We start from the raw sequence: 25,207 nt of genomic DNA on the forward strand, positions 1-25,207 counted from the left end.
CTTTCCCCTCGATAACACCTCTGTAAACAAGCTATACTAGAGTAAGAATATCTCATATCATAAGGGTTAAAAGCAAAAGTATCCCATATCATGCTTTTTCCCTGTCTTTTCCTTTGACCTTGTTCTTACCTGCAAGACAAGGAGAAAGAGAGCAATTAGTCAGCACTTGGAATCAAGCTTCCAGCCAGGAACTGACTGCCTGGAACCCCTTACCTGATTACTTACCTGGCATTGCTCTCGAGTACTCATCTTCAACATCTTATGCTTCCAGGGAAGATACCGCATCTGCCTGAGGAACAGATAGGGCAAGTGAGAATGATACAAGGAAGCATGTGGAGACAAGCGTAACAGCACACGTGCCGATACATCCACTACTTTGTCAAAAGCAAAAGTATCCCATATCAGCAGGGTCGAACGTACTCTAGATTTGATGGACTTGTTTTGACCCTCAAATTCTTCAGTCGGCCTTATACTCTGGAGGAAACCAGAAAACCCTCCAGCCCAGTTCAAGAATAAGCCTGTGGAAAATTACTTCTTCAAAAGTAAAAGTATCCCATATCATCTCTTCTCATTTTTCTTCTCTTTATCCTTCATGCTGCCTGCAAGATAGGGAGAATGTGAACAATCAGCCGGAGCTCTGATTGCTTACCTTGTCTGTCACCTCTTTCAGCAGATCCCCTAGCTCGGCGACTTGGGGGACTCCCACTACATGGTTTGTATCGCGCTTGACCAAGCCTGAAACTACAAGTAAGCTTCAAGTGAAATTGATACATTACCTTGTGCATCTCCACCAGTTACAGATACCACCCCTGGATGGAGGAAGAGTACTCCAGAGAAGATGCCACATCTACCTATGAGACAGATAAGGCAAGTCAAGACAATACCACACTCCGGTACTTAGAAGTTTCGTGGTTACGAGATCATTCTCCCACAATATTTCCTAATGTCATTTGTACTAAATCATTCACTTGTACTCACTAAAGGAGAGCTTGAACCTATGTACTTGTGTAAACCCTTCACAATTAATGAGAACTCCTCTATTCCGTGGACGTAGCCAATCTGGGTGAACCACGTACATCTTGTGTTTGCTTTCCTATCTCTATCCATTTATATACTTATCCACACTAATGACCGGAGCAATCTAGCGAAGATCACAAAAAGTGACCGTTTTCGCTACCTAGGATCTATCTTGCAAGAGAACGGAGACTTAGATGGAGATCTCAACCATAGAATACAAGCTGGATGGATGATGTGTAAGAGTGCATCCGGCGTGTTGTGTGACCGTCGTAGGCCACTGAAGCTCAAGGGAAAATTTTATAGGACGGCAATAAGGCCGTGATGTTGTATGGCACAGAATGTTGGGCGGTGAAGCATCAACACGTACACAAAATGGGTGTAGCGGAGATGAGGATGCTTCGTGGGATGTATGGGCACACGAGAAAGGATAAGATTGGGAATGAGGATATCCGAGGTAAAGTAGGAGTAGCAAAAATTGAAGGAAATATGAGAGAAAATCGGTTCCGGTGGTTTGGACATGTGCAAAGAAGGCCTACTGACGCTCCGGTTCGAAAATATGACTACGGGACAGAGGTTCAGGGCCGAAGGGGTAGAGGAAGACCTAGGAAAACTTTGGAAGAGACCCTAGGAAAAGACTTGAGTACTTGGATCTAACGGAGGACATGACAAAAAACCGAGCGCAATGGCGTTCTAGGATTCATATAGCTGACCCCACTTAGTGGGAAAAAGCTTTGTTGTTGTTGTTGTTGTACACTTGTTACTTCCGTAGAACTTAACCAACGATTCCAGGATTGTAAATTTAAAACTTACTATATTTAACCACTATTATGTTGTTGTTACGACTCATCCAAAATTTTTCTGTAGCTTTAATGTAAAATTACCCAAATGCCCTAGAAGGGTGCGGGTTGACTTTTGTTGATTTTATTTGTCATGACATATGACGTATTAATTAGTATATTTGAACAGTAGCCGTCGTTACAAACACGTGGGTACAAATGGGACAAAAATCAGACTTAAAACGAAGTTTTTACGAGACATTGAATTCAATGGCATTTTAGTCATTTTACTCCATTTTCGGAGAATTCTTTGATTTCTAAGGGCTGTAGGTTCCATGGGGGAAAGAATTTTCTTCTTTCTTCCCTTCTCTTTCCCCCATGTTTCTGGAAACCTCTATGCATCTCTCTCTTCCGTGTTCGATAAATCGAGAAAAACGAACGACGACTTCGCTGTTTGACGGCGAGTCACGATCATTGGCTGCCATCATCACCATCCCCACCTCGCCTCGAGTCCAAAGACTCCACCTTTGTTGGAAAATGCAAAGTCGAAGTCTCGGACCGGGAACTTCGACGGTTACAGTGAAAATTGGACTAGTTTCTCGTCATTCAAGGCATATGTGAGACTTCTAAACTCTACCAATAGCTTCATTTGGTTGATTAGGACTAGATTGGTGTAAAAAAATTATAAATTATAGGTGGTTTTGGATACAGATTCGAAGAAGGAAGTTTTCTTGTTTTTCCGGCGAGATTCCAGCCATTTTTCAACCTCCAACTCGGTACGATCTTGTTCCTCTCTTCCCTAACTGCACTTTGATACAAAGTTCATGAATTTTGGTTGAGAATCGAGTGAGAATGAAGTCTGAAAAATTCTTTTCGGCAAGAATTTTCAGAATCTAATAAATTTTTCGGTGGCTCTGCTACTGTGTGGCTGATAGGCACGTATTTATTACATATGTTACCTATTATTTATATTAATTAGCGTTTCATTTAGATTAATTTGGAGTTAATTACTATACTTTTGTAGTTTATAAGTATTAGGATGTGTATTGATAAAAAGTGAAATTTAACACGGTTTTGACACATTCTATACGTTTTAGTCTTCCTAATTACATTGGCTTCATCCGTTTAATTAATCGTTATTTTATGGGGTGTGCTATCCAAATATTTCTTTTTTTACTTCTTACACACTTCTTGTTAATTTTTGTTCTTTGATATTTTTCAATTCATTTGATCCGATGGTCGAAAATTAAAAGGGTATGTAAAAAGTAAAAAAAGATATATGGATATCTCACCCCTATTTTATTTGTAGGTTGAAGACGAATAGGTGGGTTGTTTTTTACTTATTTGGAGCAAGAGCCAATACTTTCAAATGATGGCTTTTGGACTTATTCGAGAAGGATGAATCAAATTCACTTGCCCAAAACCAAATTCCAATCTGTGGCTTTTAAGTGAGTTAGTGCAAAGGACAATTGATATAGAAAAGGAAGGATGAAAAGAATTAAAGAAAGATGGACAAGATGATTACATGAGGCGGTGGAGATATCTTAGGAAAGAATCTCAAATTGATTGGAACTCCTATTTTTTAGCAAAATTGGACTGGAGGCAAAGATATTAAAAGGAAGATACGAGCAGTAGAGAGGGACTCGGACTTCTTCTTCTGGCGTGGAACAAGGCATCGGCAGAGTAGCAGTAATTTGGTTTCTTTTATTCAGTTTTATTTTATGCATATTTTTTAGGGAGCTTTAATGAAAAGGGATTGAATTAACTTTTAATTAATGAAAAACCACCCTAAACTATTATTTAATGAAAATGGCTTAAATTTTAATCATAAGGACACAAAACTTTTATCTTAGGCCCTACAAAACTAAAACACACGGGCTCACCAAAAAGCCCAAACCGCATAACAATTAATATTCCAAAATTACCCCTAACGGAGCCTAACCCAGGCCCGTTAACTAAAGTTACTGAAATTCATCATCCCTCCCAACGCCATTAATGTTCACCAAACCCTTACACCGTACTAAAAAAACGAAACCTCCATTGCTGCAAACGTCAAGTTCTCAAAGCGTTTTCAAGTTCGATTCAAGTTTTCAAGCAATAATCTACACATCAAATCCGGAATTTCTCAACCCACAAACTACATTTGAGGACGAAAAACTGAAAACATTCGATCTGTACGTTTGCAGAGTCGAAATCGGACAAACACAGGTACGAACCTATAATTTCTGATATTCTTGATGATTTCTTTCTTTAATTTACTGAATATGTGCATTTGCATGTTTGAGATTCTAAAAAGTGAATTATGTTTCCAGTTCACAGTTCTGATTTGCATCCAGACGAAAACACACAAAAAATTTGCGAAATAAAAGCAACAGAGAAGAAACAGAGGTATGTACCACAAAATTTCTGATATTTTTGGTGATTTTACAGTAATATGTAAGTTTGCATGCTTCGAATAGCAATGTTTCTGCAAAATGGTATATTTTTACTTCACTTTGATAACTGCTCGTTTTCTTATAACCTTTAAATAGTATTTTCTTGCCCTCATATGTTGTTTTCTTTGCTTAAATAACTTAAATATAATCAACATTCTATTCTGGTGGTGTTTTAGTTTAATATATAGTGTTTACAAAATCTGGGATGCATTCACGAACGAGTGTGGTTTTCTACTTCAGTTTGATAAATAGTTCAGTTTGGTAAATGGTTCAGTTTGATAAATAGTTGAGTTTGCTAAATAGTTCAGTTTGATAAATAGTTCAGTTTGTTTTGTAAAAAAATGTGGTTTTCTCGTTCAGTTTGCTAAATAGTTCAGTTTGATTTGTAAAAAAGTGTGGTTTTGTAGTTCACTTTGATAAATAGTTCAGTTTGCTAAATGGTTTAGTTTGATAAATAGTTCAGTTTGTTTTGTAAAAAAAGTGTGATTTTCTACTTCAGTTTAATAAATAGTTCAGTTTGCTTTGGTAATAAATAGTTGTAATAATTAAACTATGTTTATTCTTACAGATGGACGGAACAAAGAAACTAAGAATAAAGACTTTCGCTGTAAAGAGTCCACGTAAGATAGAGAATATAAGACCAGCAACTTCTTATGTTCAATATAGATGCAACGTTTTCGGGTTTGCAAATGCAATGCAATTGTACAGACCAATGCTTCAACAACGCCAAGATGTCATCAATCATTTGGCCGAGACACCATTTTGGAGTCTAATCAAGTTCTACATAGATGATGAAATTGTTGCAACGGACAGAAAAAAGAAGTCTGATATGGATCTGATCAAGATCATACAATGCTATGACTCCAAGCAACAACGGTTCAAATTCGGAGATCATGAGCCAAAAGCAATAACAAGTGAAGACGTCGTTCAAATATTTGGATTGAACAACCAAGGGGTTGAACTACCAAACACAGACAAATCCACAAAGAACATGAAGGACAGCTTTGTCAAAACATACTTTGCAAAGCAAAAAATAGTGAAAAAAAAGGACATTGTTGAAGCATACCAAAAATCAGTCCAAGACAAAACTCCTGAAGGGGCAAAAGCTACTGCTTCAATTATATGTGTGCATCTGCTACAATCACTGTTATTTGCAACATCTGGAACTTACATAGCGTGGAGCTTCATAACAATTTGTGGAGCTTTGGACCAAATCAGCAAATACAACTGGGCAAAAGGAGTGAGGGACTACTTGTTCAAGAGGATTAACAAATCAAAGAAAAAAAGGAAAAATGGAGAAGAATCAGCAATAACAAGCGGATGCACTACCCTTATTTTGGTAAGAAATAAGAACTATATTTAAAAAACATGAATTATTTCTTATAAATTACACAAGAAAGTAATTCAAAGTTCTTATTTCATGCAGTATTGGATTTGTCTTCACACCAATCTGGTGGAGACAATAAGTGGGCTAGAAAACATGATTCCTGTCATTGGAAGATGGGACATAACGAAAATCCACAAAGCAATCAGAGACATTCGAGTTGAAGAAATTGAGGTAAGGAAAAATAATAAAAGTATTTCAATAAACAGTATATTTTTGCACCTTACAGTTTCATAACATAGTGATCTTTACAGTTTAAAGTTTCAGAAGTGTCATTTATATAAAACAGATCCAGCAATAGTGTCATTTATGCAAACTAGTGTGATTCAATAAATAGTAACAGAAATAGCGTAAAAAAGAAAAGTGTATTTCAATAAATAGTTCAGTTTGTTTTGATAAAAAAGTGCGGTTTTTTACTTCAGTTTAATAAATAGTTCAGTTTGCTAAGTGGTTCAGTTTGATATATAGTTCTGTTTGTTTTGTAAAAAGAGTGTGTTTTCTAGTTCAGTTTGATAAATAGTTGCGTTTGTTTTGTAAAACAATGTGGTTTTCTAGTTCACTTTGATAAATAGTTCAGTTTGCTTTCATACAAAAGTGTGGTTTTCTAGTTAACTTTGATAAATAGTTCAGTTTGTTTTGGTAAAAAAGTGTGGTTTCTACTTCAGTTTCATAAATAGTTCAGTTTGCTTTGGTAAAAAAGTGTGGTTTTCTAGTTCAGTTTGCTAAATAGTTCAGTTTGATTTGGTAAAAAAGTGTGGTTTTGTAGTTCACTTTGATAAATAGTTCAGTTTGCTAAATGGTTTAGTTTGCTAAATGGTTTAGTTTGATAAATAGTTCAGTTTGGTAAATGGTTCAGTTTGGTAAATGGTTCAGTTTGCTAAATAGTTGAGTTTGCTAAATAGTTCAGTTTGTTTTGTAAAAAAATGTGGTTTTCTAATTCACTTTGATAAATAGTTCAGTTTGTTTTGTAAAAAGAGTGGTTTTCTAGTTCATTTTGATAAATAGTTCAGTTTGCTTTCATACAAAAGTGTGGTTTTCTAGTTAACTTTGATAAATAGTTCAGTTTGTTTTGGTAAAAAAATGTGGTTTCTACTTCAGCTTCATAAATAGTTCAGTTTGCTTTGGTAAAAAAGTGTGGTTTTCTAGTTCAGTTTGCTAAATAGTTCAGTTTGATTTGGTAAAAAAGTGTGGTTTTTTAGTTCACTTTGATAAATAGTTCAATTTGCTAAATGATTTAGTTTGCTAAATGGTTTAGTTTGATAAATAGTTCAGTTTGGTAAATGGTTCAGTTTGGTAAATGGTTCAGTTTGCTAAATAGTTGAGTTTGCTAAATACTTGAGTTTGCTAAATAGTTCAGTTTGATTTGGTAAAAAAGTGTGGTTTTGTAGTTCACTTTGATAAATAGTTCAGTTTGCTAAATGGTTTAGTTTGCTAAATGGTTTAGTTTGATAAATAGTTCAGTTTGGTAAATGGTTGAGTTTGGTAAATGGTTCAGTTTGGTAAATGGTTCAGTTTGCTAAATAGTTGAGTTTGCTAAATACTTGAGTTTGCTAAATAGTTCAGTTTGATTTGGTAAAAAAGTGTGGTTTTGTAGTTCACTTTGATAAATAGTTCAGTTTGCTAAATGGTTTAGTTTGCTAAATGGTTTAGTTTGATAAATAGTTCAGTTTGGTAAATGGTTGAGTTTGGTAAATGGTTCAGTTTGGTAAATGGTTCAGTTTGCTAAATAGTTGAGTTTGCTAAATACCTGAGTTTGCTAAATAGTTCAGTTTGATAAATAGTTCAGTTTGTTTTGTAAAAAAGTGTGGTTTTCTAGTTCAGTTTGATAAATAGTTCAGTTTGTTTTGTAAAAAAATGTGGTTTTCTAGTTCACTTTGATAAATAGTTCAGTTTGCTTTCATACAAAAGTGTGGTTTTCTAGTTAACTTTGATAAATAGTTCAGTTTGTTTTGGTAAAAAAGTGCGGTTTTCTACTTCAGTTTAATAAATAGTTCAGTTTGCTAAGTGGTTCAGTTTGATATATAGATCTGTTTGTTTTGTAAAAAGAGTGTGGTTTTCTAGTTCACTTTGATAAATAGTTCAGTTTGCTTTCATACATTAGTGTGGTTTTCTAGTTAACTTTGATAAATAGTTCAGTTTATTTTGGTAAAAAACTGTGGTTTCTACTTCAGTTTCATATTATGTAATTTAACAACTATTTAATGTGTCACTGTGCAGATTGGTGGAGGTATTCCTTGTTCTGAAGAACCAATAAGGGAGCATTCCAACATCAATCAAGAAGAATGTAATGCCATTCCTTATCCTCAACAAAATAATGAGTCTTCCAAGAAAAAGGAAAAGAAGACACCGGGAAGGAAAAGGAAGAGAACTGAAGTTGGAGCTGAAGAAGATCAAAGCATCACCATCAATGAAGCTCAGTTACAGTTTGATCAACTGTACCAAGAAGAATTCATGAAATTTGATGCAAGTTATCAAAAGGACTTCTTCGGGATTGATAATACATTAGGTGTGGAAGATTTTGAAAAGTTTAAAAGATGTGCGAGCATGGATCAAAAGAGGTATCTAGTCCTCAGTCACATGATGATATATGCACTCGACAACCTACACACAAATTCAATTGTAATGAATGAAACAACTGGAGCCCTTAACAGAAACATTGAAAAGCTTCTGCAAGAACGACTTGAGGACAAGCAGAAGATTAGTTTAATGAACACAGAAATGATACAGTTGCAATTAAATAACACAGCAGCTTCTATGAAAGTAAATAAATTTCTGGATGAAATTGGAAGTTTGAAGAAGAAGCTACTGGAAAATCAAGGTGAGGATCCAGATAATGATGATCAAGTTGAAGAGCATACACATGATAAGGATACTGCTACTGAGGATCCAGTTCAAGAGAATGCAACTGAAAATGATGTGGCTATGGAGGATCCAAAACAAAGGCATGCAATTGATCATGGTCCAGATGAAAATGAGGAGGATCAAGCTGAGGAGGATCAAGATCATGAAGGAAAAGACGCTGCCACTGAAAAAGCAACCTCTGGAGATCAACCAGGTGTTCAAATGCAGACTCCAACTATCAAGGATGCTGAAAAGCAAGAAAAAGAGACTGCCAAAAAGAAGACGAGAACACTGGTAAAAAATATTCGAATGAGGGATGATCGTAAACCAAATGTCTATCCACATTATGATTATATCCCCATCCAGAAAAAACAAAAGAAGGCAAAATACATATATGCTGTGAGTGACAGTGAAAGCCCTTCAATTTTGCCGTCAGAAAGCCAACCATTGGATCTAATAATTGAGAAAGGAAAGGAGGAGCCCAAGGTTGAATCACCCTTGAATCCAATTGCTAAAGAAATAGCAAACAAACCTGCAAAGAAGGATGCAAAGAAACCTGTAAAGCGAAAGCTTGACAAACGGTATCATCTACCTGCATCAACAAGGGCGTACAAGTTACTTGCAGATGAGACAAAAGAAAAATTCAAGGAATATTACAGACAAGAGAAAATGTAAGTTTACATTATTAATCATAACTTAATACATGTGTACACACACACACACACATATATACATAGATATATAATACGTTTTATTTTTCTGATACAGGGACTACTTCTGGATGCAGCCAAGGCAAGGGTCCATTGTGAATGACCTTGTTGTCCTAAAATCAGATCTGACATCATTGTTTGTGGATGGAGCAATCGATGCCAACATAATTGATGCTTCGTTCTACACAATGGCAGAAAACGAATAAAAAATGAGGCAACAAAAAAATATGTATCTTCCTTCATTCATATTTGTAAGTGCCAAACAGTTTTGTTTACAAAAAAGTTCATTTTGATAAAATAGTTCATTTTATTTTGATAAAATAGTGTGGTTTTGTAGTTCAGTTTGATAAATAGTTCAGTTTGTTTTGATAAAAAAGTGCGGTTTTCTATTTCAGTTTGATATATAGTTCAGTTTGCTAAATAGTTCAGTTTAATAAATAGTTCAGTTTACTAAATAGTTCAGTTTGCTTTGGTAAAAAAGTGTGGTTTTCTAGTTAACTTTGATAAATAGTTCAGTTTGATAAATAGTTCAGTTTGCTAAATGGTTCAGTTTGATAAATAGTTCAGTTTGCTTTGGTAAAAAAAGTGTGGTTTTCTAGGTCACTTTGATAAATAGTTCAGTTTATTTTGATAAAATAGTGTGGTTTTGTAGTTCAGTTTGCTAAATGGTTCAGTTTGATAAATAGTTCAGTTTGCTAATAGTTTAGTTTGATAAATAGTTCTGTTTGCTTTGGTAAAAAAGTGTGGTTTTCTACTTTAATGTTGATAAATAGTTCAGTTTGCTAAATGGTTCAGTTTGATAAATAGTTCAGTTTGCTAAAAGTTCAGTTTGCTTTGGTAAAAAAATGTGGGTTTCTAGTTCACTTTGCTAATAGTTCACTTTAATATGTAGTTCAGTTTGCTAAATGGTTTAGTTTGATAAATAGTTCAGTTTGATAAATAGTTCAGTTTGCTAAATGGTTTAGTTTGATAAATAGTTCAGTTTGATAAATAGGTCAGTTTACTTTGGTAAAAAAAGTGTGGTTTTCTAGTTCACTTTGCAAATAGTTCACTTTAATATGTAGTTCAGTTTGCTTTGGTAACAAAGCGTGGTTTTCTAGTTCACTTTCATATGTAGTTCAGTTTGCTTTGGTAACAAACTGTGATTTTCTAGTTCACTTTGCTAAATAGTTCACTTTGATATTAGTTCAGTTTGCGAAAAGGCCTTGCATTCACTTTAAAACTTTAAATGTGTATTCTTGGTTTAGAATGATATGTGGAGATTGAAAAAAAAATGTGTATTTTTTTGTTCAGTTTAAGAATTAGTATTGCTCATTAATTAAGATTAATAAATACATGTGTATTCTTGGTTCAGAATGATATGGAGATTGAGAAAAGCAAGAGTGATCAGGAGCATATTGACAAAACATTGCAGACAGTCTTGCAAGATAATGTGGATAAAGTAGCAAAGGTCTTCATATTGATCAGGCATTACTTTCACTTCAGCTTGGTAGTTTGGGACATTAAAAATGGAAAAATGACAAACTACAATTCCAAACTACCAAGGGTACATGGGAATACAGACCTATACTTTGATCATGTTGTTCAAGTGGTAAGAACAAAACTATAATTCAATTACAAACTATATTCTTATGCTGATAGGAAAAATCAAACTTCATAATACAATTTCTTTTTTTGTTGTTTTTTTTTGTTTTTGTTTTTTTGATTTTTTGGCAGAGAGACAAAATTGAAGGATTTTACAAATATTTCAAAGGAGACAGCAATCTCACAATAGATATTGAAAGATGCTTAACTTGCGCCCAACAAAAGGAGGACTCGTAAATACAAACAAGTTGATCTCTATATTTTTCAATTAAATTTATACATTCAAACACATAAGAAGGACCATGAAAATCATATATACACACACTTTGATAAATAGTTCAGTTTGTTTTGGTAAAATAGTTCAGTTTGATAAATAGTTCACTTTGCTTTGGTAAAAAAGTGTGGTTTTCTAGTTCACTTTGATAAATAGTTCAGTTTATTTTGGTAAAATAGTGTGGTTTTGTTGTTCAGTTTGCTAAATAGTTCAGTTTGCTAAATGGTTCAGTTTGATAAATAGTTCAGTTTGCTAAATAGTTCAGTTTGATAAATAGTTCTGTTTGCTTTGGTAAAAAAGTGTGGTTTTCTACTTTAATGTTGATAAATAGTTGAGTTTGCTAAATGGTTCAGTTTGATAAATAGTTCAGTTTGCTAAAAGTTCAGTTTGCTTTGGTAAAAAAGTGTGGTTTTCTAGTTCAGTTTGTTTTGATAAAAAAGTGCGGTTTTTGTACTTCAGTTTGATATATAGTTCAGTTTCATAAATAGTTCAGTTTGCTTTGGTAAAAAAGTGTGGTTTTCTAGTTCACTTTGATAAATAGTTCAGTTTGATAAATAGTTCAGTTTGCTAAATGGTTTAGTTTGATAAATAGTTCAGTTTGATAAATAGTTCAGTTTAATATGTCATCGAATGTTATAATATGATCTCATTATCTGTCATACTTATTTATTTATCCAAAAAAAAAAATGCAGATTGGATTGTGGCATATTTGTCCTTCAATTTGCAACCCAAGTGCAAGAGGGCAAACCGGTAGAAGCCACATTTGAGAAGGAAAATGTATTTGCTAAAAGAGCTCAAATTGCAACTACACTTGTGAATCATAAGAATAGTTATGCAAATGGACTGAAGAAGATACTTGAAGACAGAAGACAACAAAATAAACATGGTCAATATGATGACATTCCAGATGAGGATTTTATTACATTAGCTTGAGTTTTACAAATTACATTTTATATCAATGTACATCTACATACAAAACCCCGAGCTCAGGTGGGCTTGTATGCTGGTGCCCATCCCATACTTGCGTACATTTTATAATTTTTTTGCCCTATATGGCCTAATAACATTACTCATCTAAAGAAACCATATAAAAATGAAAAAGAAGTTTAGTATGAAGCCAATTAACTTCGCATACCTGATGCTTTGAGTTATAACTTATAAGAATGAGAACTATATTAAAAAATTTCACATGCTTACATTTTGACACTTCCTTTTTTATATCAATGTACATCTACATACAAAACCCCGAGCTCAGGTGGGCTTGTATGCTGGTGTCCATCCCATACTTGCGTACGTTTTATAATTTTTTTGCCCTATGTGGCCTAATACCATTACTCATCTAAAGAAACCATATAAAAATGAAAAAGAAGTTTAGTATGAAGCCAATTAACTTCACATACCTGATTCTTTGAGATATAACTTATAAGAATGAGAACTATATTAAAAAATTTCACATGCTTACATTTTGACACTTCCTTTTTTGTTAAAGTTCCATTTTATTATCCAAAAAATATAGTTACCAAATTAGATAAATTTATGCAAAACAAAAAACTAGATAACTTAAACTGTTTCTGAAATATATGTACACACTATATCTAAAAAATGAAAAATAACAGCTTTTTTTTTTTTTTTTTTTTTCAGTTCCAAATCAGCACCCCATCCTTCACGCATAATTAACGCCCAGCAAAAATCATCATTTCACTCTTCCGCTAACTTCACTTTCTCTCCCTAACACCACTCCCATTTTCACGCACAGATAAGCCACGATGAAGAAACTGCATGCACTATAAAAAAAAACCAGAAACCCAGCCCCCAGCCCCCAGCTCAAATCATCAATCCTCATTTCCCGATTTCGTACATCATTCCAGTTCTTTTACGGACGAATTCACGCAAATTTCAACTTCGCTGAGCAACTTGGTCGCAGAAATACCCAGAAAATAAACAGAAGGTAACAATCTTACAATTTTTCTCAACATATTTCGCAAAATCATACGGTTCATTGTTTATATAACAAACATCTACTGGAATCCAGCATATAGAATAACATGCATCAACTTAAACAAAACCCAGATTATACTATTTGCTTAAATTTATTTTGTTATTTACTATCAGTACGAATCCATCACAGATCCACCCAAGAAAAGACTATTTACTAGCTAATCGTTCAATATATAAACATACATTATGCTATTACACGAACTATTGTGATTCTCTGTTTGTAATTTTTATATTTGAGTAAAATAGTTCACGATTTTTAAGTTTAATAAACACTGTTTACGAAATAGTTTACAATTTGCTTTCATTTGTAAATAGAATTGAAATGTACGGAAATAGTAAAATCTGGGATGCATTCACGAACAAGTAGTATAAACATATATTACGCTATTGCATGAACTAGTGTGATTGTCTGTTAATAATTTTTACATTCAGTAAATAGTTTGTGTTTTTTAAAGTTTAATAAACAGTGTTTACGAAACAGTTTACAATTGCTTCATTTATAAATAGAATTGCAATTTTTCCAGATCTTACACATAAAACACCTGCTATTGTACATTTTTATTTCTAATTTATTTAGTTATATGAATCTTATAAAGATTTATGCACTTATAAAAATGTTTTCCAATTCCATAAATAGTAATTCACCTTGGTATGTTTCAAATATAATCGTGTACTTGTACTGATTTTTTTTTGTTTACGATCAAGTTGGATTCTAATAAAAACTATATTGACAGATGGTTTCAGTTAGAATAACTGTACAAATGTCAAACTCAACCAAAGCCAATGTCAAAATGATATCCAAAACAACAAAGAGAACAGAACAAAGGAAAATGCTTGGAAAAATAGAAAACAGATCACGTACGAAGAAGGAAACAATTCATCTACAGATTGACACCACTACTGAAGAAGAAGTTGGAGAACCAATGCAAATTGCAAAGAAAAAGGTGGAAAAAAAACAACCACTACAAAGGCAGAGGAATTGGAAGACACAACCTAAAGAACAGAACAATTGTGAATCAAGGATGCAGAAGAAAAGATGCCAAACACTCCAACCACCAACAGCAATCAAGAGAAAGAAAAAGGAAAATGCCAAACCAGTTTCAGAATCAAACAAGCAACAAATTGAAGAAACAGATATTGAAGCTCTAAAAAGCAACAATGCTCTCAACAAGAATGATCTACAAGTCAAAAAGCAAACATTCAGCCAAAAAGCAGCAAAGCCAAAGACAAAAAACAGAAAGAAACTCTTGGGTGAAATTCCATCATTCAACCTGGATTTAAAAGATGAGCCTTCTTCACAACCGGATGACCTTCCAGCAACAAATCACATAGACAGCAGTGTGAATTGGACACAACTTCAAGTGTACAAGATGCTGAAACCAGATGATAGAAGAAGAATAACTCAATTCTAGTCAATAGACATCAGGTAAGTAATACAAAACAAAACTCTTAACTGAAGTTTTTACACACTCCCATAACTTTATAAGCACTGACGAATTATTGTATAACTAATACTTTTGCACTGTCCTGCAGTGATGAATACTGGATGGCTGAAACTACAGATTTCAACTATTACAGAATAATGGTGTTGAAAGATGACATGCACAGTTTGATTGCAAATGGACCTACATCAACTCAGATTGTTGATTCTTTCTGCTACATGAAAAGAGAAAAAGAGAACATCACGAAACAAAAGAACTTCTATGTCTCCACAACAATCTTTGTGAGCAAACAAAACAACTAATATTCTGAAAAAAATAATTTACATATACATATAAAAATTAGAACAATTAATCTGTAATTATGATGTTTGATGATTTTCATTTTCAACAGCACAACATCAATGAACAAAGCATTGAAACAACTCTGCAAAACAAGGAAAGGCTCTACAACCAATTGATGGACCAATATGGAATAGTATCAAAGATTTTCTTCCCATTATTTCATTACAACCATTTCTCCTTGGTAGTTTTGGACACAAAAAATGCAGAAATGATTCACTACAATTCTCTTCGACAAAGCACAACAGATGAAGATCTGGACTTTGATTGCTACTGGGAAAATTCAGAAATTGTGGTAAGCAAAAACGCACAACCAAAAACTCTGTCATATTTATAGAAAAACAATCATCTTATTATTACATTATAAATTTTTGCAGGGCCACTTTGTTCAATATTGGCTGGATAAAGCAAAAAAATCAACAAGCAATTCAAATGCTATGGATTCAACTCAAGCCACAACGAAGAAAATTAATTCCATCAAAAGTGACTTTGAATTCCAAGTCAAAGAAGACAGAACCTGTGCACAACAGAAACCAACATCGTACGTTATAAAATTAAAAGAATTTTAGTTATATATATGTATAGCTTGTGCTTACTGCAGTTTCAGAAACAATATGAATAATTTGATACAGTTATAGAAATAGTTTGTACCACACATTTCATTTCATTTTAATACTCATAATCATTCCATGAATTTCTTTGTAAATCATATTAGATTGCGGCTTATACATGATGAGCTTCATTGACCAACTATCAACTAACCAGAAGGTTCAAAGATGTATCAAAGATCATCAAGTAATGAAAGCAAGGAAACATATCCTCGTGGATTTGATGAACCATGATTTCAGCTGGACAAGGGAACAAGAAGCATATATCGAAATCTCACAACAACTCACAAGCATTGGACATTAGAATAAAAAATAAAAAATACGCATTATATGTAATTTTGATTCGGATGTACTTTTTAAGGTTCAAGATGAAAATCTGAGAGATGGTGGAAAGTATTGGTCTAAACTGAATCAATACTTACATGTTCAAGCTTACTTTTGCTATGATTTACAAATGTCATTGTCAAACATGTTTGACACAACTCTCTCTCTCTCTCTCACTCTCTCTCTCTCTCTCTCTCTCTCTCTCTCTCTCTCTCTCTCTCTCTCTCTCTCTCTCTCTCTCTCTCTCTCTCTCTCTCTCTCTATATATATATATATATATATGTTTTATGACTTAATCTAAATTTTAATCTATTTTCATAAATAGTTCAGTTTGCTTAGTTAAAATGTGTGGGTTTCTAGTTCAGTTTGATAAATAGTTCAGTTAGTTTTGATAAAAAAGTGGTTTTCTAGTTCACTATCATAAATAATTCATTTTGATATATAGTTCAGTTTGCTTTGGTAACAAAGTGTGGTTTTCTACTTCACTTTCATAAGTAGTGTGGTTTTTTTTCATTTTCTCTTACCTAAAATGGAATATTAACCCAAAGACTTGTAAGCATCAACATCATCACCATTTAACCCAAAACTGCCCTCTGTTTTCCTAGTTCACTTTGATAAATAGTTCAGTTTGTTTTGGTAAAATAGTTCAGTTTGATAAATAGTTCACTTTGCTTTGGTAAAAAAGTGTGGTTTTCTAGTTCACTTTGATAAATAGTTCAGTTTATTTTGGTAAAATAGTGTGGTTTTGTTGTTCAGTTTGCTAAATAGTTCAGTTTGCTAAATGGTTCAGTTTAATAAATAGTTCAGTTTGCTAAATAGTTCAGTTTGATAAATAGTTCAGTTTGCTTTGGTAAAAAAGTGTGGTTTTCTACTTTAATGTGGATAAATAGTTGAGTTTGCTAAATGGTTCAGTTTGATAAATAGTTCAGTTTGCTAAATAGTTCAGTTTGATAAATAGTTCAGTTTGCTAAATGGTTCAGTTTGATAAATATTTCAGTTTGCTTTGATAAAAAAGTGTGGTTTTCTAGTTCACTTTGATAAATAGTTCAGTTTGCTTTCCTAAAAAAATGTGGTTTTCTAGTTCACTTAGATAAATAGTTCAGTTTGCTTTCATACAAAAGTGTGGTTTTCTAGTTCACTATCATCAATAATTCATTTTGATATATAGTTCAGTTTGCTTTGGTAACAAAGTGTGGTTTTCTACTTCACTTTCATAAGAAGTGTGGTTTTTTTTCATTTTCTCTTACCTAAAAAGGAATATTAACTAGATCAAGAATGAAAACCAACATACTTGCCTCCTACAAAAATGCAATACACAAACTTACATACAACCTACAAAACAGATATTGAAACCACAAAGCCATAAACATGGACATGTATTCACTGTTTATCAAACTCAACTATTTATCAAACTCAACCTACTGTTTCGTAAAACTGGAAATACTAAAACATTGAATTCATATTTATTACTCGAACATAATTCCAAATCAACAATTACATACTCCCAAACAACAATTGAAACAAAATAAAAAAAAAATATCCAAAATGAAAATCTGGTACATATCACTAAAAACTCCCATCTCTCAAAACAAAAAAAGAAAAAAAATCAACCCTCTTGTATAACAACTTTACATGAAATCTTGTTATGTCCCGAACAACCACACCTACTACAAGTGACAGTCTTCTTACTCCCACTGATTTCCCCAACAGATTTGATCCTAGTTTTCATAAGTAGTGTGGTTTTTTTTCATTTCCTCTTACCTAAAAAGGAATATTAACTAGATCAAGAATGAAAACCAACATACTTGCCTCCTACAAAAATGCAATACACAAACTTACATACAACCTACAAAACAGATATTGAGACCACAAAGCCATAAACATAGACATGTATTCATTGTTTATCAAACTGAACTATTTATCAAACTCAACCTACTGTTTCGTAAAACTGGAAATACTAAAACATTGAATTCATATTTATTACTCGAACATAATTCCAAATCAACAATTACATATTCCCAAACACCAATTAAAACAAAATAAAAAAAATATCCAAAATGAAAATATGGTACATATCACTAAAAACTCCAATCTCTCAAAACAAAAAAGAAAAAAAAATCAACCCTCTTGTATAACAACTTTACAAGAAACCTTGTTATGTCCCGAACAACCACACCTACTACAAGTGACAGTCTTCTTACTCCCACTGATTTCCCCAGCAGATTTGATCCTAGTTTTCTTTGGTCTTCCAGACGGAAACTTTGTAATTGGAGGCCTCACACCATTTATGATAGTATCAACATTCGGCTTTTCCAAATCTGAAAATGGATGCATGACAAATTGATATGTTTTCCGATAAAAGCTTGCTTTCCAGTAATCATCAACGTAATAAAAAACATCACGATTATCATGTTGCAACACCTGTAAAGCATGAGAACATGGGAAACAATTATGCTGCCATTGCACACAAGAACATGTCCTATCATCCAGACAAACAACAAACCGATTCCACTCTGTCCTAACTTCAAAAACATCCGCATCAGAACGACTAATCCTCAAATGCATGCCCTCCTTCAACATCAACTTCATCTCATTTTCTTTCTTTGGACACAAAATCGTATGAATATTCTGACCAAATATTCTTTTCTCAGCCATACTACCCATCAACCGAACTCTAATGTCTTCAAGAAGATCCATAAGTGGCATACAACGACTATTCGACACCATGGCGTTAAAAGATTTTGAAAGTGCATTGCTCATCGATCCCCATCTCTTACCAGGAAAATGGGCAATATCATAGTTCTCTTTTGGCAAATCACACAAAAAATTCTTCACATGCCCTTGCCCATTATCCTTGAATTCAGCCATGCAATCATCAAAATCAGATGGCGTACATGCGTACGCACAATTTGCCAACAGATTCATCATTTTCTTCTTTAGTCCTTCACCAGCAGCCTTTGGAAATAAAGTACTCACATTCTGTTTCAAATGAACAATACAAAATGAATGTGGGCACTCGGGAAAGAATTCTCGAATGCTCTTCAAAATACCATCATGTCTATCCGACATAAATGTAATCACCCTCCCTTGAGGCCTCAATATACCAGATAATATTGCCAAGAACCATCTCCAATTTGCTATCGTTTCTGAATCAACAATAGCATAAGCAACCTCAAAAATCTCTGCACAAAAAAATTAAAATGCACTGTCAAATGTCAACTACTTCTGAAATTGTAATTGAACTATTTAGTATACTTTGTTTGAACTACTTCTGCAACCTTTTTACTTTATTTGAACATAAAATCAAAGACCAATGCACCAAAAAATAAAAATAAAATAAAAACAGATACAGTCAAAGTATCACCTATTTATGAGACTGATTGAACTATTTCTTAAACTGTTCTTCAACTAGTTCTGGATATGTTTCTTTTGCACAGTAAGAAAACAGAAACAAATAATATCCAATATAAAAGTCTAAAATTATTAACTCACCATCGTTACCATTTTTTGCACAGCAAGACAGAAGTGTTCCCTTGTATTTGCTCTTGATAAAAGTACCATCAATGAATAACATCGGGCGACAAAACATGAAACCTTTTATCCATGCATCATAAGCAATAAACAAACGAAGAAATCTATTGCTCTCCGGTACAACTTCAAGCTCAAAAACAGATCCAGGATTGCTTGAACGAGCAGATTCAACATACCAAGGCAAGAACTTGTAAGCATCAACATCATCACCATTTAACTCAAAAACTGCCCTCTGTTTGCCAAAATAGGCAGTAGAATAATCGATATCTAATCCATAAAACTGTTTTAAATTTGAAATGATCTCCTTCGGTTTAATAAGAGGATTTGATTGAACCTTATCTTTGATGAGAGAAGCAACAAACTGTCGGCCAACAACTTTGTTTTTCTTCTTTCGAATCATACCCTTGCATATATGCAGATTATGCAACTTCCGAATAACAAAAAAGTTATTAATATCACACTTGGATGCATACACACGCCAAAGACAGCCATCAGATTCCTTCCTAGAACACTCCGCACTAATGCGATTCTTATCATTCTTCAAATACTTCAAATCAAAACCACATTCAACAGAAAACTTCTTCAACTTATCTCGGAAATCAACACAACCTCCCCTAAAGACTTGCCCCTCAGATTCTATGTAATTGTCCCATTCACATGACATATAATTGTGCACACCGTATGAACCATACTTTCCTAAATGATCATTTTCACTAGAAACAATCATAGAGTCTAATGTACGGCAAGAAGAAGATGTGCTTTCCGAAGGTAGTTGAACTATGGAACCATCACATTTGTCTATAACCAATATTTTTACAATCGATTTCCCAACAACATCAAGAACCATCAGCATGTTTAGAACATCGGCATCACAATCTAACACGCAATTAGGATTTTCATTCAAACCATATCGCAACTCAAAACAACCAGCTCTCAAACCCTTAAACCTAGAACAAAGATCAATGCAAATCTGATTGAAGGTAGAAGATGATGAAATAGAACTAACGACGCATAAACCACCATATGTAAACCGAGCTAGTTTACCATTCTCCATAACTGTTTATTAATAAACAACAACTGTTTATTAATCGGTTGCAAATCTAAATTCAAATCTTTGTAAAACAAATCAGTTCCTAATAATTAAACAATATGCATATAAAATGAAAAAAAATAACACTATTCATAAAACACAACAATCACAAAACAACAAAAAAAACAAAAAGTAAACTGAAATATCCACTGTTTCGTAAAAAAAGAACACTATTTCTGAAAAATGTTAAAAACATAAAATGTGATGAACACCTATTAGTTAAACAATATACATATAAAGTGAACAAAATTACACTAGTTATAAAACACAAGAATCACAAAAACAAAAAATAAACTGAAATACACACTGTTTCATAAAAAAAGAACACTATTTCTGAAAAAATGTTAACAACATCAAATGTGCATAACACGAATTAATTCATAATAAATTTATGAAAAAGAAAAACAAAATCAAGATGACCAACATACAATATAAACAAAGTGTGGTTTTCTAGTTAACTTTGATAAGTAGTTCAGTTTGTTTTGGTAAAAAAGTGCGGTTTTCTAGTTCAGTTTGATAAATAGTTCAGTTTGATTTGGTAAAAAAGTGTGGTTTTCTAGTTCACTTTGATAAATAGTTCAGTTTGTTTTGGTAAAAAGGTGTGGTTTTCTACTTCAATATGATAAATAGTTTAGTTTTCTAAATGGTTCAGTTTGATAAATAGTTCAGTTTGCTACATGGTTCAGTTTGATAAATAGTTCAGTTTGCTAAATAGTTCAGTTTGATAAATAGTTCAGTTTGCTTTGGTAAAAAAAGTGTGGTTTTCTAGTCACTTTGATAAATAGTGTGGTTTTGTAGTTCAGTTTGCTAAATGGTTCAATTTGATAAATAGTTCAGTTTGCTTTGGTAAAAAAGTGTGGTTTTCTAGTTCACTTTGATAAATAGTTCAGTTTAATGAACACCTATTAGTTAAACAATATACATATAAAGTGAACGAAATTACACTAGTTATAAAACACAAGAATCACAAAAACAAAAAATAAACTGAAATACACACTGTTTCATAAAAAAAGAACACTATTTCTGAAAAAATGTTAACAACATCAAATGTGCATAACACGAATTAATTCATAATAAATTTCTGAAAAAGAAAACAAAATCAAGATGACCAACATACAATATAAACAAAACAAAAAAAAAATAAAAACTTACCTGATATTCTTCGAAATAAGAAACTCCTAACTGAAAATTTCACAAACCGGAATCAATCTGCTAATCTGAAAACAAATCAACAACAATATATAAGTCAAATAAAAAGCTAAGCATAATTCATGCAAAAAAGAATTCAAAATCGAATTCCAATTCAAAAAAAAAAAAAAAAAAAAAACAAACAAGCAAATCAAAACTTACCTGAGATTCTTCGAAACTCCTAACTGAAAAGTTCACAAACCGAATCAATCTGATAATCTGAAAATAAATCAACAACAATATATAAAGTCAAATAAAAGCGAAGCATATTACATACAAAAACAAATTCAAAATCGAATTCGAATTAAACAAAAAATCGAATTCAAAATCGAATACAAAACTGCAAAAAACAATGTCGATTACCTCCAAACGAAAATCTATCCAAATATGAAAGACGATCACTCCAGTTAAAATATTCAAGCACAACGAACAACACCGATGTTTATTCCGGAACAAATGTCGATTACCTCCAAACGAAAATCTATCCAAATATGAAAGACGATGACAACGATTCAAGAGAATCTCAAAATATGCAACCACTGCGAATCTGTTCTGAAACAAATGTTTATTCCGGAAAAATTGAACAACGGCGATCACGATTTCAAAATGCTCTCAACATTCGTCAGCAAGCATTACTCAAACCACTCAACCAGATTCATAAAAAGTTGAAAATCCCACTGAAACTGATCGGCAAAAATTTAAATTCAATTAGTTTATACGTTCGGCTGACCCCAAACCGAGTAATCTAACAGAATAGTTAAATTAGGTTAACCACATCCGTTAGGGGTAAAATTGACAAACTATAATATTATTTAGTCTGGACTATTGTATTTGGGCTGATATAATAATGGGCTTTGTACTAACCATTAAATAAACTTTCAATATGGTTTTTGGTTAAAAATTAAATTTTTCAAGCCCTTTTGGTTAGTTTTCCTTATTTTCTATAGAACTACTATGAATTCTTTGTTCATGGGGCTTTAAACTCTTAGCTAAGGCTAGAGAAAGCCCTAATTATGATTACTCTAGTTATTTGATTGTTTAATTTGTGGATTTCAGATTGATGATTAGTTTTCATTCAGTAGTGGAATTGCAATTTTGATATTGGGTTCTTTGAGCTTGACCATAGCCTAGGATTTTGATATTGAAATTATTTGCATATGAATTTTGACCATGAATTGGATTTCATCGATGCTTTGTGAATGAGAATCATGAACTTATAGTTTGATCCGACCATAGAGGAATATTAGTTTGTGTGGCTTCCTAGAAAATTAGCTATTTGTTTGACGTGACCAAGTTGATAAGTGGTTAATTTGTTTCTCACCTTGCTTAATTGGATTTCTACATGTTTGTGTATACCGGACCATGGATATAGAGACTATAGGAATAGTTGAGTTTAAACCTGACCACAGTAAAATTCACATCTTTTTGGGAAATTATTGGCATGTGTACCTGACCATGAACATATGTACGGAAGTTGTTTTCATTAATTTGATAATTCATGAGTTGACAATTGGATCCAGGGTATGACAATTAGTGGTGGAATCAAAGCCTTAGTGTTTTCTTACATTTGTTCTGAATCATATTTCTTTTTAATCATTGTTAATTTTAATTATTCTTCAATACAAACCCAATCTTATTTCAATTTGTTAAGTAATAGTTATAGGATTAAATTGTTAAATGAACTTCGGTGAATTCAATCTCGTATTTACATATTTCCACTACAACCAATTCGTGCACTTGCGAGTAAATTTGATTTGAATTAATCTATTTATTAAGTTAGTTTAAATTTACATCGGTGGCCAACCCGTTAACTTTTTTCGTCAGCGTAGACCTTTTTTCGAATTTGATTGTTTTATAGAGTTTTGCTTGGTTTCGTTTATTCACTTAGGTGTGAGGAGTTCCAGAGACCTTAGAGGACAAACCTAGCTTGAGGAAGACTTCCTATATGATCAGAGTGGACTTTTATTTCATAAATGTTTTATTTATCTAAATTCTAAGCATACCTAAATAAATATGAATTTCAATTATATTTTACTAATTATATCGATTTTATGATATCTTCAAAGTTATGACTTATGATTTACGAGTTAGATATATTTCAAGATTTTACTACCAGAATTATGATTTATGATTTATGATAATTGATTTATGACGATGACAATTTCATGATTGTTATTCATTTATTATTATTTATCTTGTGCCATGCATACACCCATACAGACTAAGAGTATTGTACAAGGTCTCCGGCAGTAGGACACAATTTACATGTGTATGAGTATTTCCAACTCGTCCACATTGTGGACGATGGACATGTCCTTCCAGCTTGTCATTGCCTCGAGATTACGTAGTTATGACATTATTATATTACTAGCTTCTACTAGCTACGGCTAATGGATGATTATACCTCTAGCTTCCACTAGCTACGTCTAGTGGATGATTATATATCAACTTACACGTGTATTGGGGTACTATAGTTATACTTTTAGTTTGTCATTACCTTGAGATTACTCAGTAATGACATGATTACACAATTATACTCGTAACTTATCATTACTTTGAGATTATTCAGTAATGACATGATTACACAGTTACATTTTCCACTTATCATTGCCTCAAGATTACTCGACAATGAAATGATTATATTATTCAGCTTCCACTAGTCATGGATGGTGATGATATTGTATGTCATGCCACTGGTAAGTATCAACTCATTATATATATATTTATCAGCTCTTAATGTATACAAGTATATATCAGATTTCAGCTTTTATGGCATGCTTAGATTTTCAGAAACTTATATATAGTATTATACTAGAAATTTAGCCCGTGCGTTGCCGCTGAAATGCCAACTTGATTATAAGCGTTGTATGTGTTAGAATGAGGAACTAAATGTGTTGTAACCATTGTGTGTAAATATATAAAAAGTATTTATACAAAACATGTACAAAATATTTATAAAATGTATATAATAGTTGTTGACAACTCTACATACATATAAATAGTTGTTCAAAATCTAGCTGCTCCTATTTCATCGATGTACAAATTGATGTTAGCACGAAACTAATAAGGAAAAAATGGAGGGAGAGAAAGAGGAAGAGGGAGCTTTACAGGCATGCAAACCCATTGCAAGCTTGGTGTGGCTCGTTGGAGTCGTGCAGATAGCTGCAAGCCTGCAATACTTTAGCAAATAAATTGATAATGCCTATGCTCTGCTCTGTTATGTTCTTTCCCAAGTTGATCCTACAAACAAAAGCAAAGACAACTTAAAAACCAATGCCAATCAATGAAAGCTAAATAATCCCCATCCTGACTTTAAAAGAAAGCACCAAGAAAATTTCAACAATAAATGTTTTTTCATAGAAAAAACGAAACAATGAAATAAATTTCAACATTAGGCTTATTTCAGACATTTAACATCTTATTTTGAAATTTCTCCAACGGAATTAGACTACAGTGTTCGTTACCATTGTAAACATATGGTGGACAACTCTTTGACCATGTCATTAGACAATTACAAAAGCCTACTTTCCATGAGCTTGTAACTTACAAATTCCAAACTCAATGTGACTCTCTATTGCTTTCTTATAACGCAAAAATATCCCTAATTAGAGCATGCCACACACCAACACATTGCTATTATATGAAGTATTTTTCTCAGTGGCAAGT

The 25,207-nt window shown here is 32.9% G+C and overlaps 2 protein-coding genes and 2 long non-coding RNA genes across 5 annotated transcripts; 2 read left to right on the plus strand and 2 right to left on the minus strand.

Moving 5' to 3' along the window:
- The first annotated feature begins 2,130 nt into the window (after positions 1-2,130).
- On the plus strand, positions 2,131-3,410 carry LOC139188833 (uncharacterized). Its single transcript, XR_011572176.1, has 3 exons — positions 2,131-2,410; positions 2,505-2,569; positions 3,103-3,410. It is a non-coding gene; the product is annotated as an uncharacterized lncRNA (long non-coding RNA).
- A 109-nt stretch (positions 3,411-3,519) lies between these two features.
- LOC114827362 (uncharacterized) lies at positions 3,520-12,407 on the plus strand. Of its 2 annotated transcripts, XM_070806737.1 has the most exons (10): positions 3,520-4,001; positions 4,106-4,181; positions 4,797-5,567; positions 5,655-5,786; positions 7,830-9,124; positions 9,222-9,414; positions 10,518-10,754; positions 10,880-10,980; positions 11,714-12,011; positions 12,277-12,407. In XM_070806737.1, exons 3-6 carry the CDS (start codon positions 4,797-4,799, stop codon positions 9,367-9,369), a joined length of 2,346 nt encoding a protein of 781 aa, XP_070662838.1. In that variant the 5' UTR covers positions 3,520-4,001; positions 4,106-4,181; the 3' UTR covers positions 9,370-9,414; positions 10,518-10,754; positions 10,880-10,980; positions 11,714-12,011; positions 12,277-12,407. The 2 variants fall into 2 exon arrangements, with proteins under 2 accessions (XP_070662838.1, XP_070662837.1); XM_070806736.1 differs by lacking the exon at positions 12,277-12,407 and having other exon boundaries at positions 11,714-12,034.
- A 5,359-nt stretch (positions 12,408-17,766) lies between these two features.
- Positions 17,767-20,686, minus strand: LOC103441844 (uncharacterized). Its single transcript, XM_008380556.3, has 2 exons — positions 19,225-20,686; positions 17,767-18,914 (listed from the first exon to the last, which is right to left on the minus strand). The coding sequence occupies exons 1-2, from the start codon at positions 20,315-20,317 to the stop codon at positions 17,851-17,853; spliced, it is 2,157 nt and encodes a 718-aa protein (XP_008378778.2). The 5' UTR covers positions 20,318-20,686; the 3' UTR covers positions 17,767-17,850.
- Positions 20,687-21,352: 666 nt separating this feature from the next.
- On the minus strand, positions 21,353-21,844 carry LOC139188834 (uncharacterized). The gene is made up of 2 exons (XR_011572177.1): positions 21,704-21,844; positions 21,353-21,570 (listed from the first exon to the last, which is right to left on the minus strand). It is a non-coding gene; the product is annotated as an uncharacterized lncRNA (long non-coding RNA).
- Between the last annotated feature and the right edge of the window lie 3,363 nt (positions 21,845-25,207).

Source organism: Malus domestica, chromosome 10 (assembly GCF_042453785.1).
Source record: "Malus domestica chromosome 10, GDT2T_hap1".
In the NCBI taxonomy this organism is placed as follows: Eukaryota; Viridiplantae; Streptophyta; class Magnoliopsida; order Rosales; family Rosaceae; genus Malus; species Malus domestica.